Source organism: Solanum lycopersicum, chromosome 4 (genome assembly GCF_036512215.1).
Source record: "Solanum lycopersicum chromosome 4, SLM_r2.1".
Taxonomy (NCBI): Eukaryota; Viridiplantae; Streptophyta; class Magnoliopsida; order Solanales; family Solanaceae; genus Solanum; species Solanum lycopersicum.
In genome coordinates, this window is record NC_090803.1 from 59,439,455 (window position 1) to 59,456,031 (window position 16,577).

Consider the following 16,577-nt stretch of genomic DNA (forward strand, 5'->3'; position numbering starts at 1 on the left):
AATAAAGTACTAATATTTTAAAAATATAACGAATAATATCTATATATAATTTACTATAATTTAAAAATATATTTATCATTTTTCCTTTGATTTTTGTCATTTGTACTGCACGTGCTTCACTGACACCTTGCACTACCAAAATCACTCTATTTTTTTTCCCATTTTCGTCTGTATTCAATAATTATTAGTACTACTATTGGATTCTCCCCAAATAAAATCTCACATTAATATAAAGTATTTGATATTTCATACTCAAAACTCGAATCTCCATTTCTCTCACCTCTCAGCTCTTGATTACAATTACTACAGGTGTTTCTTCTAATTCATCCTTCGTTTTCTTGTATTCATCGTCCAAATTTTACAATGCATTCTCTTAATTTGTACATTTTTGTTCTTTGTTTTGATCTATTTTTCCATTGATTTCTGTCTTTTTTCTGGTTAAATATTTGAATTTCTGCATTTTAATCTCATTTTCCCCAGAGTTTACACTCATTTGCTGTAATTTTTTCAATTAAATTCTGTTTTTTACCCCAAATCTTCAGCATCGGCTTATTTTTGCCTTTTTTTAAAAAAAAAATTCACCTACCAATTTTTCTGATTTTTTATTCATTTTCCAGTAGCTGTCAGTAGTTTGTGGTGCTGGTGAATCGTTGATTTGTTATATTTCAATGTAGTTCAAAATGCAAGGTTTTTAACAATTTCTGATATAATTTATCATTTTTGTAGTAAGCGGAGTGAATCTGTTGAAGAATGTGGAAGTTGAAAGTAGCAGAAGGAGGGAGTCCATGGCTGCGGACGACGAACAATCATGTAGGTAGGGAAGTATGGGAGTTTGAAGCAGACTTTGGATCTCCAGAAGATCGGGCGCAGATCGAAAAGTTTCGTGAACACTTCACCAAACATCGTTTGGAGCAAAAACACAGTGCTGATCTCCTTATGCGTTATCAGGTAAAATCAACTTCCTCCTCAAGTTAATTAGCAGATGCATTAGCGAAATTTTAGGTAGGAAAAAAGAAATGATTGATAATTGCGTTTTGATATATAGTTGGTGATAGTTCAAATAGGAAATTTGTATGCATGGCAGTTCAGGTATGAAACTACAAAAATGGATACTTTAGATGTATTTTTACTTTTTAACCACTAATAAATCTGTTTTTTTTTTTTTTTACCTTTATCTTTTCATGTCACAGTATTTATTAGTATAGGTTGACAGTAAACAATATTTAGCTGTAAGAAAATTACACAGAGAAGGCAATTTCAAAATAACTTAACAAACTGCAACAGTTTACCTTTACTGGATCCATTTTCTCCAATATTGAACATATAATGTTTCAACATTTCGCAGGGTTATTGTAAACACTGTTTGTCTGATAATTGATAGTACTATTAGAAGGGTAGAGGAGCATGCACTCTCTGATTCTGTTCCCCGATGCCTCAATTATACACCATTGTAACAATCAAAATTAAGTGATAGAGAACTTGAGAGAAAATGGTTTCTTTTTGCTTCCAATTTTCCATTTTTCTTTCAAACAGTGGAGAAAAGTTGCAATAGGTTGAGAGCTTATGTATGAATAATTATGATGAATCCTCTTAATAGTGTATGGTGGGAGCACAATAAATTTAGAGGGTTAATACTGTTAGCTTCCTATATCCTTAACCATTTTTAATTAGTAAAATCTGTAATTAAACAGTAACTTAAATTAATCCTGAGTCCACGCTCCACAGAAAACACTGTCTATAAGAAATTTAATCGCCACAATGTTGCCAAAGGTTTCAGCTTATTTCCTCCTAGGATAGAACCAAAAAACCTGTTCTGTAATAATAAAACTTCAAATTACAGAACTCTGCGAATGGAAAAGAGGAGGTGCCAATCACATTGGATACTTAGTCACTTTTATTTTTGAGAACAATGCAAAAGAAGAGGGGAAGAAAAAATTGAATTCTATGGTATAAATCTGAGGCAAGGCTTCTGTTATAGCCAATAATAGGTGTCTTCAGAAAATTAGGTGTCTTTTCTGAAAATAATTGCTCTTACAAGAAAAGGCGCCGGGACTAAAACCTTTATTTCCTTTTCACACCAATAATACCCAACAATCCACATGAATGGGGAATGACTACATGATGGAAACATGCATGAAAAACTGTGTCATTAGCTCTTGCGTATATGTTGATTATCCAGTTAACGTCATCACATTCCCCCTGCTCTTTTTTGTTTTTATATATCAGTTGTCAAAGGAGAACCAAGGAATTAGTATCTTGCCACAAGTCAAAATTAATGACAATGAAGTTATTACAGAAGATAATGTAGCTACCACACTGAGAAGAGCGCTAAGTTTTTATTCCACTCTACAAAATAATGACGGTCACTGGGCTGGAGATTATGGAGGCCCGATGTTTCTAATGCCTGGCATGGTAAATGTTTCTATTGCTGCTACTAGCTGCCTAACTTTGAAAGATACTTTTAATGTTTTATGCTGTAGAATTGGGTCATAACTTCTATTTTAATGATTATTTTTTGATTTCTTTTACATCATTAACAGATTATTGCTCTATCTATTACGGGGGCACTCAATGCAGTATTCTCAAGTGAACATAAACGTGAGATGATTCGATATCTTTATAACCATCAGGCAAGTCCTTTCTGATTATACTCACATCGCTGCTTTGTGTATTTAATTTGTTGTTAATTTCATTGGCTCTTCTTCCTTCACTATTCACCTGGTGCTAAAAAACTTTTGTTGTAACAATGTTAAATTACAGAATAGTGATGGTGGGTGGGGTTTGCATATTGAGAGCCACAGCACCATGTTTGGTTCTGCTTTGAGCTATGTTACTCTGAGATTGCTTGGGGAAGGAGCTAATGATGGAGATGGGGCCATGGAAAAGGGCCGTAAATGGATTCTAGATCATGGTAGTGCCACAGCCATTACATCATGGGGGAAAATGTGGCTCTCAGTTCAGTAACTTCTAGAACTCATGTTTTTGGGTTGAAAGAATGCCTTTTAAATAGATCAGTATAAATTGGAAATTTTAATAAACTTTATTTTCCTCTAAATTAATATTAAGGTGCTTGGAGTATTTGACTGGTCTGGGAACAACCCACTTCCTCCTGAAATATGGCTTCTTCCCTATATCCTTCCCATCCATCCTGGTTAGTTTCACCTTTATCTGTTATGCTACTTTTCAACTTCTTCCATTTATTTCTTCTGGAAAATCATCACCTGTAATAGAATAATGAGAGAATCAATCTATCAGTGAATATGGCGAAATGGGTAAACTGGAGAAACATACGCTCATTGTCAATGTCTTCAAAAAACAAATGGATGAAAGAAAACTGTTTATGTTGGCAAATTTAATATTTCAGAGGAAAAAATTGTAAGGTCAATGTGTCATTAGTCACTTCCTCTTGTGTTAGTTATTGGCAGTTTAGTCAAAGGGTGCTTAAGCCCTGAAGCGAGGCACATAACAAGTTGAGCGCTTCGCTTTGCCTAGCGGGCGCCACTCTAAGACATACTTCTCCTTACCAATGAACGTAATCCTGAAGAGGCGATACTTAGCAATTGAATTTCACTTTATCGTAAAAATTTTTCAATTTCTTTGACCCTGTATTTTATTCATGCTTATTATTGTTAGTCTTGGACTAAACATACATATTTTGTTTTCTCCATTTGCACCTTTCTTCATTAAAACTTAAACTTTATTTGGGCTTTGTTCTTAAACCCCCAATGGACCTTGGATTCTTTTTCTATTCTCTTTTTGCTCTTTTTTCCTCTGATTACATTGGTTATTGGTGCCTTTGAAGCATAATGGTGCCTTTGAAGCAAAATTGCTAAATAGTCTATTATGGTATTGGCTGTATCATGACATTTCAATACATTACTGGTTCTGTTTCTCAAGAAATGTATGCTTCTTGTCTTCTCTAAGAAATGGAAACTCTTGTTTTATCCATTTTTTTCAGGAAGAATGTGGTGCCATTGCCGGATGGTTTATCTTCCTATGTGCTACCTTTATGGTAAACGCTTTGTTGGTCCTATCACTCCAACAGTTTTATCTTTGAGAAAGGAGCTCTTTACGGTCCCGTATCATGAAGTAGATTGGGATAAAGCTCGCAATGAGTGTGCAAAGGTTGGTAGGAGCAGTAATTTGTCTATGTTTATTTACTGTTTTCGCCTTCTTTTTTTGGACAATCATGAGTAGATTTAGAAACATCCTACTGTTACAAAATCATTATAATAGAGATCTAACTAGTATGCATCATGAGACCAATCATCATCTCATAAGCATTAAGAATCTAAATAGAATAAACAGTAGTGTTGTTAATGGTGAAAAGCAACAATAACTACTATATAACATATAAATAAAAATCATTTTAACTAAGCGAAATATAGAGTTTACATCATGTTAACTAAGTTGAAGATTAATTTAAAGTTTTGACTTTGATGTGAAGATGTAATTTTAAGTTTGTAATCTATATATAGTGACTAGTCCTCTAGACTAATTTTTTGATTTTTGAAAAAAACTAACGTAGTCATTAACCACATGTCTTAATATCTAATGGATCACTTTCGCTATATTGATTGTTTAGTATCTCCCTCTTCAAGATGGTGTATGAGCTAGGTGCATACCGCTTCAGTGTTCGAACTAAAGTGCCACCTAAGAAAGGTGAAGCGCAGGCTTATGCTACCCCTAGCTTCAAGTTTATAACATGTGACAAGTCAATCATTGTCAACACTAGGACCCGATTATACCATGTAGGGTTTTTTGCTGTTTCAACTTTAATCTTCTCGTACACTATTACTTGATGTTTTCATTCAGAAAGTAACTATGGATGTCTCCTTGTGACATCAAACAGTGGGACAGTAGGTCTAACTTTATAACATAAGATTGAGTTAATCCTTTAGTTGTTTGATTCATATTACATAAGATGTTAGCCAAGGATCCTACTATCTACTATTTTTAAGGGGTCGTTTGGTTCGAATACTAGTTATGATGGGATTAGTTATGCTGGGATTACTTATGCGGGGATTATCTTTTATTGAGTGTTTGGTTTGTTGTATTCAAAATAACATGCATTGCATAAATTTGAAAAACAAGTTGTTTGTTTAAAAAAACACCTTTCCCTTTAGTTTTCTTCATTCTTAAAAATAAAACTTTCATCTTATTTAGCTTAAATATTTTTATTTGTGCACTCCCATGATGGTACTGTATGTATTTAAAAATTAAACTTTCTTCTTATTTAGCTTAAAAATAGAACTTCCATCTTAAGTTTGTTAAAATAATTTGTTTTATGATAAATCAAAATATAAATAAACATAAGAATTAGTCAAATAAATTCATAAATAAAGATTATATTTGTATAGTGTAATTTTTTAATAGAAAAATATGAAGAATTATCATAAAATAAGAAGTGGTGAAGGTTATGAATGTTATTATACATCGGTAGCGGCTGTGGGTTTCCCTTGTTAAAAAAGAAAAAAAAGGGATGTATATAAAGGGTTTGAAAGGATATTTTTGTCATTTACCTATTTTATGTCCGGATAAGTTATCCGGGATTACTATACCACCCAACTCCCAAGGGGAGGAATAACTTATCCTGGTACTAATTATTATAACTGGAATAATTTATCCAGTCTTGCCAACCAAACAACACATTATGTGCCACTATAATTTAATCCCAGGGCTATATGATGTTATCGTTCACACTAAACGACCCCTACGTGGAGAGTATCTCTGGCTATTCAGTGAAATTTATATCACATTTTGGCAAGTAACTGACTTTGAGAAAAGTGCAGATGAAATTAATGTGGTCAAATCAATACTTCCCTACTTCCCTTCGTCAAAGTCTTTTGAAGCAGATCTTCAATAATAAGCAGCAGATATATATTGATGTGATTTTTCAAGTTAACAAAAGAAACAAGAAACTTATTCTGAAAAGAAAATAACAAACAAGAAGTCTTATTCTTGGGAGGAGAGAAGTCCTATTTTTGGTGCAAGGAAACTTCAAACCTGGGCTTCTTGTATTTTTTCTCGATTGGTGACGCGATTTGTCGAGTTAGCAAAGAGCCAATTGAGGAGGATCATGATTTTCAAGAAGAAACAAGGGTTGGGTGGTTTCATAGAACATGAAAAATTAGGTGCAACCTATACTCACCAAGCTCCAAGTTGCATTTTTTCTAACTTGTCATAAAGTTATTTCATAGTATAGTCAAATTTAGCATTTTACTGAACAAAATGTCATTTTCTAAGTTGCAACCTTGTTCCAAGCTTTCTTCAAGGATTCCTCTAAAGTGACTCCCAAACATTATGCCATGTTTTGAAGTTTATTGTAGTTGAAACTTCATGAAGCTTAATCATCTCCATGTCCGGCTGCTCTTTGAGAAATATACTTATGAAGAGGATTAGTGGAACAAAAGTTTTTCATAACTCGAATCCAAGTATCTCTGAACTAAGGGTGTGCTTTATGCAAGACTAGAATTCAAACCCATGCAGAGATAAATAAAGATGGGTGTTTTGTTCTCATCTGTCCAAACCATGGTGGGCAGAGTTAACCCTTGCTGGTGGGGTAAAAGATTCTCAGCGATATAGTTGAGGTGCAAATACATTGGCCAGCACACCATTGTTATCTGGAAAAATGCATGAAGTCAAAGCATATATTCTTGTAATAATGTATCAATAACAATGCTTGTACTACCAGACTGATAGACATTGATGGTAATGTGATTGAGAAATCTTTTGTCCATCATCCTTTTGAGGCATTACATAATCTAGAGTTATACTGGGGCTATAATACACCTAAGTAAGAAAAGAAAACAAATAAGAAGTCACATTCTTGCTGCAAGTCCACACCTATGAAATTGGCTAATAACTTGTAGCAAAATTTAATGTACCTTTTACATTTGCATCACTAAGACATGTGGATTGCAACTTATACGGTTCTTTTTCCTGGATTGTATCTTCTTTTACTTATCTAAATTTTCTGCAGGAAGACCTTTACTACCCACACCCTCTAGTACAAGATATCATGTGGGCAACTCTTCACAAGGTTGTAGAACCTATTTTGATGCACTGGCCGGGGAAAAGATTGAGGGAAAAAGCTCTGCGCACCGTGATGGAGCACATTCATTATGAAGATGAAAACACTCGTTACATATGCATAGGACCTGTAAACAAGGTATTAGTCCTTAACTTTCATTAGTAAAGGCCTTGTTAATCCATACACTAGTGATTGTTTTTCAAACTTACCTAGCTATAAAATCTGATGATCTTTTTTCAAGATTGAGTTAAAATGCAGTTTGCAGATACTTTTTACCATCTCCCGCATTTTCTTAAGCTTTACTTTATTGCATTCAATATTAGACAGATGAGAAATCTATTTAGAAAGTTTGTTATTCTTGTGTTTGCCTGCAAGTTTCAATTACTCCTGATAGATGACATGACTAATATGGGTATAATCTTCATTTGTTTGCTGAAAGACTGGCCTTTCATTTGTAGATTATAAATATGCTTTGCTGCTGGGTTGAAGATCCTAATTCAGAAGCTTTCAAGTTGCATCTTCCAAGAATTCATGATTATATGTGGGTTGCTGAAGATGGCATGAAAATGAAGGTGTACAAATATCACTTTCCAGTTTTTATGTTTAAAATATTTCCTAAATATCCTACCTTTGTTATACTGGTGTTGGTCGTTTATAAGTTCTGTTTTCCTTACGTCTGATGATATATAGATCATCCGTTGCCATATTGTAGGGGTACAATGGAAGTCAATGTTGGGATACATCATTTGCAGTTCAAGCAATCATTGCGACAGGGTTTGGCGAAGAATATGGATCAACATTGAGAAAAGCACATTCATTCTTAACAAATACACAAGTATAATATTTGCTGGGTCATATTATTATGGTGTAATCTTCCATATTATCTTGATTTTTACCTCTGATATTGATATAATTTGCAAGAACATTTCTTTACTTTGAAGGTGTTAGATAATTGCCCTGGTGATCTAGATTTCTGGTATCGTCATATTTCAAAAGGTGCTTGGCCCTTTTCAACTGCAGATCATGGGTGGCCCATTTCAGATTGTACTGCAGAGGGACTTAAGGTAAGTATTTGTAACAACCATTCACAAACCTATTGATATGTTCCTTTTTCTGTTAACCTATTTCTGTCTACCAGGCAGTTCTTCTATTATCAAAGCTACCATCAGAGATGGTCGGTAATCCATTGGAGGCGAAGCGCTTGTATGATGCTGTAAATGTTTTGCTTTCTTTACAGGTAATAGCATTCTTCCCTTCATATTTCCATAATTTGTGTCTTTACTTTGCCTTTTACTTCCCGTCATTTTTTAGTTAAGGCTGCATTTTTGTGCGTAAATGAACAGTCTTTTTTGAGAGTGGCCTCAATCTCTTCTTAGATGCTCTTTAGGCTCTTAATGCATCCCCAAGATGCTTCATGTGGCCTGGTGGATGTTAAGTTTCGGATTTTGCGCGTTGTGGCAGAAAAATAAGCTAATTTATCATTTAGAGGCTTTTGTAAGTAAGCTAAATTCATGTTGAGCTATGACATTTTAGTCAACCATGTTCCAAAAAAAAATTGGCATCTCAAAATATGTACTAGGAGGTAACATTGTGCTTGGTTGGATCTGGATAGCAGAATCTACTTTGATAGTTTTAAGGCAATGTCACCGAAAAGGGACAGGAGGCATTAACATAGCTTTAACCCCAGGCTTCTGTAAATATTCTAATAAAACACAGATAAGAGCACGTGCTATGATTTCTGTCAACTGCCCTTGCAGATTAGTTACTGTAAACTGGCCTAATTTGGTTTCGTAACGGCTAAATCAAGCTTGTTTGACTTGAAGGGAGATTGCATTCCTAACTCATGCCGTAGATAACTTGGATACCATTCTTCTTAATTCCTGTTACTTGAAAGCTATTTCGCTACATTCCATCAGGGGCGGACCCACAGAGGGTCAAGTGGGTTCACATGAACCCACTTCGTTGAAAAATAACACCGCCTATATATGTATATTTAATCAGTTTTTAAAATTTTATATCTATATATTAACTTTTGACCCCACTAACGCAAGTGTGACCCTTGGCCTAGTGGTGAAAAAGGCATAATTTTCCCAGCCTGCCCAAGTTCGAAACTGCATTCCGTCAACTGCATGTAAAAGTAAAACAACTTCTATTAGTTCCTACCTACCAAAGGTAGTCTCGCATAAACTAACTTGTTTGGGATATAAGAACGATCTGGGTCTTCTTGTGTGTTCTGTCCTTTCTATGAAACTGTAAATGCTAATTCCAGTTGATGTGCTTGAATTTTAAAATTTTACCTCTGAACCCGTATTCCATAGAACACTAAAAGTACTTATTTATTGAAGCATGCTCTGAGCAGATTAATTTGAAGTTATCCGACCAGTTGACAGTGAGCTTATTTGGCCACATCTCTAGGCTCTTTATCTAAATCCAGCTGATAAAATCTATGCCTTTCTGAAGTTTTTGAGATAATTTTTTGTTATATGTTGTTCCTGAAACTGCAGTGCTGTGAATCACTAAAAAATCTTATTCCTGGTATATATGCAGAATAGCGGTGGTGGCTTTGCAACATATGAACTCTCAAGGTCATATCCATGGTTGGAGGTACTTCATTTGCAAATTACATTTGTTTCATGTTTCCCTTTAGACAATATTATTCTCGATGTCATAGCTTTTTTGCTTTTACACATAATAACATTTTTTGTCAAGTTGGTGGATTCATATACACCATTTTATTCAATATGATTCCGCTCATGCTTAGTAGGCTAGCATATTCTTGTTTTTACTTTTGAAGTTGTTTCCTGCTATAAAAGAAAAAGAAAACTAGATAATTTTTTCTTCTTATTTTGCTCTGGGGGAGTTCTAAATTTTTATGGCTTCTTTTTTTGGCTCGTATTACACTCCACTAGAGATTATGGTCATCGTTTGTTCTTAAAGATGTTTATACGACTACAATAAAACTCTGCTCGCAAGTCTCGCTAGTATAGAAAAACCTGGTGAAGTGCTAGTGTTGAACCACCTGTCCATCAATGCATGGCGGAGTGCTAGTTGGTCTGATTTGTATGTATCAGAGCTAATCTTCATGTTATTCAAAAATCAAAAGATTTAAACGTAAAATATATAGAACTTTTACAGTTAATACTAAGGTGAGTGCTTCTCTGTCTACAAGTTAAGAGTGAATCATCAAGCGGGTTTCATTAGGTCTCATGGAGGAAACAAAGAAAATTTGGCCCAATTGGTCATCTATTGCTGCAGTAGGATGATGCACTTTATGTTTGTGTCCTAAGTTCTTTAGCTACTTTTCACCTTTCTTTAGCTAATAAGTTCAATGACATAGACCACACTAGATGGCCATCTACATTTTTCTCTAGTCTTATTTGCTGGGGTGTCTGGTGCATTCTGACTCCTAAGTCCATATTAGGAAGTTAACAATTTGCCAAACATTGGATACTTTGACATCTATGGGCTAGTTGTGAATTAATGCCTAGCATAACTAAAAGGGTAGTAAGGAAAATGAAAAGTTTTTCCACAATGACATTTTTATACGTTTGTCCTTTTTTGATGTTTTGGACTGAGGTGCTAGAGAATTTGGGAAAATCATTAAAGTGGATCTTGCACAAACATTTCATTCTGTACTTGGACATGACATAATGTTACATGGATGTATTGGACTATTGGTGGTTTGCTGGTTATTTGATATGTATAATGCAAGTTTTCAAGTCTTTGTTGATTTGGAATAAATTTTTCCTGTTCAGCTAATCAACCCTGCTGAGACTTTTGGAGATATTGTTATTGATTACCCGTAAGTCATTTGCACCTATATTTGACTTTGTTTCTTGTATAGCAGTATATGTATACGTACAAAATATATCCCCAGATTCCTGTTAACCACAAAGCTTTGTCACTATACAGTTATGTAGAGTGTTCCTCAGCTGCAATTCAAGCTTTAACAGCATTTAAGAAATTATACCCTGGCCATCGTAAGGAAGAAGTCGAACGCTGTATTGCTAAAGCTGCCGCCTTCATTGAATCAATTCAAGAAACAGATGGCTCATGGTTAGTTCTTGTTATCCTCATTTTTCAAACATGCAGTGGAACTACCAACACATTTTTCTATGTATAATGAGCAATTTCACCTCCACAGTTTTTCTTGTGAAATCATCGATTTGTATTTAGCGTCTGAGGTTCTTTTTTAGGTATGGCTCTTGGGCAGTTTGCTTCACCTATGGCACTTGGTTTGGGGTGCTTGGCTTGCTAGCTGCGGGAAGGAACTACAATAATTCTTCCAGCATCCGCAAGGCATGTACGTTTTTGTTGTCTAAACAAGTCTCATCTGGTGGCTGGGGGGAAAGTTATCTGTCATGTCAAAATAAGGTACTTTCATCTCATCTCATTTATTTAATTCTTATTCTGGTTCCTTGCATATCTTATCGTTTCTATGCATAGTAAATCTAAACTTGTCCCTCATCAAGTTTTAAGTTGGGAACATTGGAAACTTGTCTCTCAGCAACTTTCAAGTTAGGAACATCTAAAGTGGTCTTTGCAAATTTTGGTGTGGGATGAGTTTGGATTAAATTATATTCTTTTGGTTGTTTCTGCTATTTTGTGATTAGATTTGGGAATGCAATTGTAGTACAACCCCCTCTACCCTTCCCGGCCCCATGGGATAACAGGACGTTTCTGATCCTTTTGTCCTTATATCTCTCTCCTCACCATTACCTGCTACACGTATTGTTAAATAGTTTTTTTTCCCATATTGCTCTAACTTTTCCCTGAATTAATGATTTCTTATGACTATCTTTTCATGTAATAGTTTCATAAATATTTTTCATGAATAGTCTCTGCTTGTTGATATACGTTGATTGTAATATTATTTTTTAATTTTTTATCATTTATGTAAGTGAAGCTTTAGTCACAAACTTATTCCAGCCTTTATTTCGTTCTAAACTGAATATCGACACGACTGTTACAAACCTATCCATTATCTTCACAAGCTATTCACCTTATCTTATCCAGAGAACTAAACAATCCACGAGACTCACGACAAAGTACTAAGTTGGAGGTTTGGAGACACACCTTAGAGTCTAAAGGGTTCAAGTTGAACCGGACGAAAACTTAATACATGTATTGCAAGTTCAGTGACGTGTCACATGAGGGTAGATAGGAGTGAGACTAGATACACATGTCATCCCCAAGAGAGATGAAGTATCTTGGATCTCTAATTTAGGGTAACGGGGAGATCAACAATAATGTTGTGAAATTAGGTCTTAGACCTAACTCACATCCCAAAAGCTAGCTCAAAAGGAGGAGGATTGCCCAAGTCTTATAGGGAGTCCACTCATCTCATTAACCAGCGATGTGGGACTTTTGTCATTCTTTAACACCCCACCTCACGCCCGGTGCTTAGCATCTAGTGCGTTGACAATATTGATTTTGGGGACCCCAAACGATGTTCTAATACCATGTGAAATTAGGTCTTGGGCCTAACTTACGTCCCAAAAGCTAGCTCAAAGGGAGGAGGATTGTCCAAGCCTTATAAGGAGTCCACCCATCTCATTAACCAGCAATGTGGACTTTTGTCATTCTTTAACAAATGTCACACATCATATTAGTGCAGGGTTGGTGAAATGGAGGCTCACTTTGGTAATCATGTGTGATAAGAATCTACCACTAAAACTTAAAAGAAAAGTTCTATAGAATGGTGATTAGGCCGACTATGTTATATGGAGCAGGGTGTTGGCCAGTTAGAAACTCGCATGTTTCAGAAAGATGAAGAGTGACGGAAATGAGGATGTTGAGGTTGACGTGTGATTAAACTCGAGAGAGATAAGATTAAGAATGGAACAACGATATTTGACTATAAACACAATCAGGTAGAGTGATCAGATCTACGACTTGTATGCTATGTTGCTCAGACTTAGGTGCGAGTGTTCGATACGAGTTCGGATCCTTCATGATCTAAATTTTAAGATTCTGGATCCAGTATGGATACAGGTGTGGTGATTTAACAAAAAGTGATTCAAATATCCTTTACTAGAGTCATAAAACCTAAATCATGAGATATTATGTGAGAAATTTGAAGATAAAATATTGATCAAGAGGAGAATCTTAGAAGGAGATAAAAAGAAACCGAGCGATGTTGAAACTCCTATATATAAGGTATTATTCCATTTTCTTCAATTTCACCTTAGCTTTTGTTTTGATTATAGAAATTATTGAATTTGTACGGAATTTTCTGTCAATTTTGGTCAAATTACCCAAGATAGGCACGGATCCCACACCCACGTAGTGTTGACAGGAGTTGCGGCACCAAAAGTGAAGAGTCCGAGCAACGTAGACTCTGTTAGAAATTCATAGATAATTATGAATAAAGACTTGGGTTAGGAGTATTGTCAGTTCATATCTTATAATGCAGTGAGAAACATTTCAGACAACTCAGTATGACTTAAATAGCTACATATTTCCTCATACTATCAAGGTGCTCATCATATGTCCTATAAGATGCAGTAGGGAGAGTTATCTGTGCCTTCTCTTCTCTTGTACACACATTAACTTACCAGTCATTCATTCTTGTCTTCTTTTTTCTTCGTCTTCCTTACAGGTGTATACAAATCTTGAAGGCAACAGATCTCATGTTGTAAATACAGCATGGGCTATGCTGGCTCTAATTGCTGCTGGACAGGTAATAATAAAGTTTTGACCCCTACATGATTGTCAGAACTGTAAGTAACAATAAATAGTTAAAATATATTCATTTCAATTGAACAAAGAAATAGATGTTCCTTTTTTCTTCTTTTTTTTGAATTGGTAATGTTGACAAGGAAATAGATGTTCTTCATTATCAAATTCACATAGGAAATTAAAAGAACTAGTTTGAAACCTTAATTTGTTGCTTTCTTCTGCCAATGCCCTGTGTAATTTTCTGGAGAGATAAAGACCTCATGACAATTGCTATGTACCTTCATGGATGAAAATTGTAAGATGGAGGGACCAAGCTGTTGTTGACTATCTTATATTCTCAGAAAAATGTTCTGGAGCCAATAGTGACTGAGACTTCCTATAACATCGATACATTGATTAGTTTGCATGGTTTGGATCATAAAGGCAGACAAGACTCTAACCATGAGTATTGAAGATAAATATTGTTGGAGTCTAGGTATACTGGTTTTGTTCAGTTTATCAGTTTTAGAAAATTAAACAAAATTTTGTTTGAAAACTATTACTAATATTGAAGAAAAAGCTCGAAAACACAAGAAATGGTAAAAATACTAGAAACAAATTAACCTACAGTAATGCAAATATGAATTAAGAGCATACCTTTAATTGAAGAGGCTCTAACAATTATTCCACTCATCAAACCAAATGTGATAATTATAATAACACGTATAAGATACAAATTCCTTCAACCATGGAAAACATATAGCAATAAGAACCCCATTAGAGACTAAAGTAAAGACCTAAGAGGAGAAATTGAAACATAAATATACTAAATTATAGGAAATAAAGAAAGCTTGTAGGAACATATATGACCAACACTCAGTTTGTTTTTTCCACTTTTTAAGACCAACCCAACCGAAATCTACAATCATGGGTCAGGTTCAGTCGATTTTCTTCAAATGCTTACCCTTCTGGTAAAGTTGTCATTCCTCTGAAATAATGCTGATAGTTTACCCTTCTCTATTCTCACTCTCTTTCATTCTAAGGGGAGGAAGGATGGTGGGGTGGGGAGATAAATAGTGAACTGGCGGTGGTGCCAGAAGGTCACTTGGCCATAGTCATTTCTTGAGGCTTCTAATGATTGTGCTTTTGTAAGGGTAATTTTGTATTTAGATAGCCATCATTCATTCCGTCTCCTGACAATTCTTTAGTGTTAAATTGTTCTTTTTGACGGGATCTTAGTGAAGACCTTTGTGAAGCATTGGGCATACTCAAGTAAGTTGATTTACATGGTTATTCCTAATTTGAAAATTTTAGACGTAGAAATCTTCCAGCAATATCTTGGATCTGCTCACACCTCTCAGCTGAATATTTTGTATACCTTCATAACTATTGGATCTTCTGCTTTGTGATAATGACCGAGGGTTGTCATGCCTTTATGCACAACACATCCTTGTAGATTGTTGAGATGTGGAACTATATTGCAAATCAGCCTCTTTTTTCTGCTGAAGTTTACTTTTTACCCCTTAACAATTGCAGGCTGAGAGAAATCCAACACCATTACACTCTGCAGCAAAAGAATTAATAAATGCTCAGCAAGAAAATGGAGATTACCCTCAGCAGGTAACTTTGTAGTCTCTAACCTTTGTATCTCAAAATTGCCTGTTATGGTATAAAGAACTAGTGCCTGCTAGAGTGTAGCCTCTTTTTACTTTTGGACTTTCAAGTTAAAAGGTTGCTTTAGTTTTTGATTTGGTTTTAAATCGGGCTGTGCCTCCTGGATAGAGTTTAGGGCTTAACTTGAATTAACAGCTGCACACCTAAATTTTGATGGTTTGAAATCCTAATTTACATTTCTGAGGCTGCAGCGGATTCAGTAAACTGGTAATGGAGCTGTTTTCATATCCAAATTGTGTATGAACAGGTTGCATGCAGAACTTAATAGTCTTATTTTCTTTTAACCTCAATTGACCCAATATAATCAAAGGGCTAAAGTCCAGTCACTATGACTTGCCTATAAAAATTGGGGGTACGTCGTTGATCAAGCCTCACTAACAAGATGAAAGTCTAGATAGCCAACCAAATGAGCCACAAAGATCCCCATGATTCGCGTGTTTCCTACTTATTGTTTTGAAAACCGATTCAGAGTGGTTTACTTATGGATTGTCTTTTATTTATTTCAGGAGATCATGGGAGTCTTCAATAGGAACTGCATGATATCATATTCTGCATATAGGAACATATTTCCTATTTGGGCATTGGGAGAATATCGCGCTCATGTACTCAAAGCTAATTGAGTTGCAATTCCAGATGATACTTCAAAACTCGACTCTTATCTTTTTATAGTCCCATCTTTAACTTGTTAGATACACAATAAATGAGTTGATTAATTTACGTTATTTTGTAACTTGTGATTCCTATGCTGTGTTGTTTGAGACGGAAACTGATTCAATGCTCAACGACTAACGACATGTATCTAGGTAGCACTACGAAAATTAGACTTGGATTACAAGTATCTAAAAGTGGAGGGATAAAATGAACTTCAAATACTCTTGACGTTTGGATCATTAAATATTTTGAGGATCAAAAATCAATTCACTTATATTTCTTTTTTATCAATATTAATAATTCTTTGATAAATAAATAATGTTAAGATTTCTTAATTACATTCATGCTTCAAACACAACAAAGTCTTTGACAATAACGATCATAATCATGAATAAATCAACAAGTAATTTGAGAAAATGGAAGACTCTAAAAAGATGAAGAAATACAGGATTGAAGTTGGAATTGTCAAAACCTAAACTTAAAAAGTCCAGAGATCTAAAGTTCAAACAATTCCAACTTCAAGTTTGCTTCTCTTCCATTGTCGTATGCATATGTCGAG

General features: G+C 35.0%; 1 protein-coding gene and 1 long non-coding RNA gene across 3 annotated transcripts; one reads left to right on the forward strand and one right to left on the reverse strand.

Annotated features, from left to right (window-relative positions):
* Positions 1–99: 99 nt before the first annotated feature.
* Positions 100–16,102, forward strand: CAS1 (cycloartenol synthase). 2 transcript variants are annotated; one of them, XM_010321741.4, is made up of 19 exons: positions 100–309; positions 727–948; positions 2,227–2,412; positions 2,541–2,630; positions 2,761–2,955; positions 3,067–3,151; positions 3,959–4,125; positions 6,983–7,171; positions 7,492–7,605; positions 7,746–7,868; positions 7,975–8,097; positions 8,172–8,270; positions 9,581–9,637; positions 10,789–10,835; positions 10,946–11,089; positions 11,230–11,407; positions 13,635–13,715; positions 15,230–15,313; positions 15,874–16,100. In XM_010321741.4, exons 2-19 carry the CDS (start codon positions 751–753, stop codon positions 15,985–15,987), a joined length of 2,274 nt encoding a protein of 757 aa, XP_010320043.1. In that variant the 5' UTR covers positions 100–309; positions 727–750; the 3' UTR covers positions 15,988–16,100. The 2 variants fall into 2 exon arrangements, with proteins under 2 accessions (XP_010320043.1, NP_001233784.1); NM_001246855.2 differs by lacking the exon at positions 100–309 and having other exon boundaries at positions 696–948; positions 15,874–16,102.
* Positions 3,110–14,053, reverse strand: LOC112941380 (uncharacterized). The gene is made up of 3 exons (XR_003246588.2): positions 13,914–14,053; positions 13,591–13,736; positions 3,110–3,221 (listed from the first exon to the last, which is right to left on the reverse strand). It is a non-coding gene; the product is annotated as an uncharacterized lncRNA (long non-coding RNA).
* Positions 16,103–16,577: the final 475 nt, after the last annotated feature.

Excerpts from the sequence above, each read along its gene's own strand:
- CAS1 (XM_010321741.4), top strand. The coding sequence starts at position 751 with ATGTGGAAGTTGAAAGTAGCAGAAGGAGGGAGTCCATGGCTGCGGACG. Across the intron at positions 2,413-2,540 it reads TGTTTCTAATGCCTGGCATG|ATTATTGCTCTATCTATTAC; the intron begins GTAAATGTTTCT and ends CATCATTAACAG. Across the intron at positions 8,271-9,580 it reads ATGTTTTGCTTTCTTTACAG|AATAGCGGTGGTGGCTTTGC; the intron begins GTAATAGCATTC and ends GTATATATGCAG.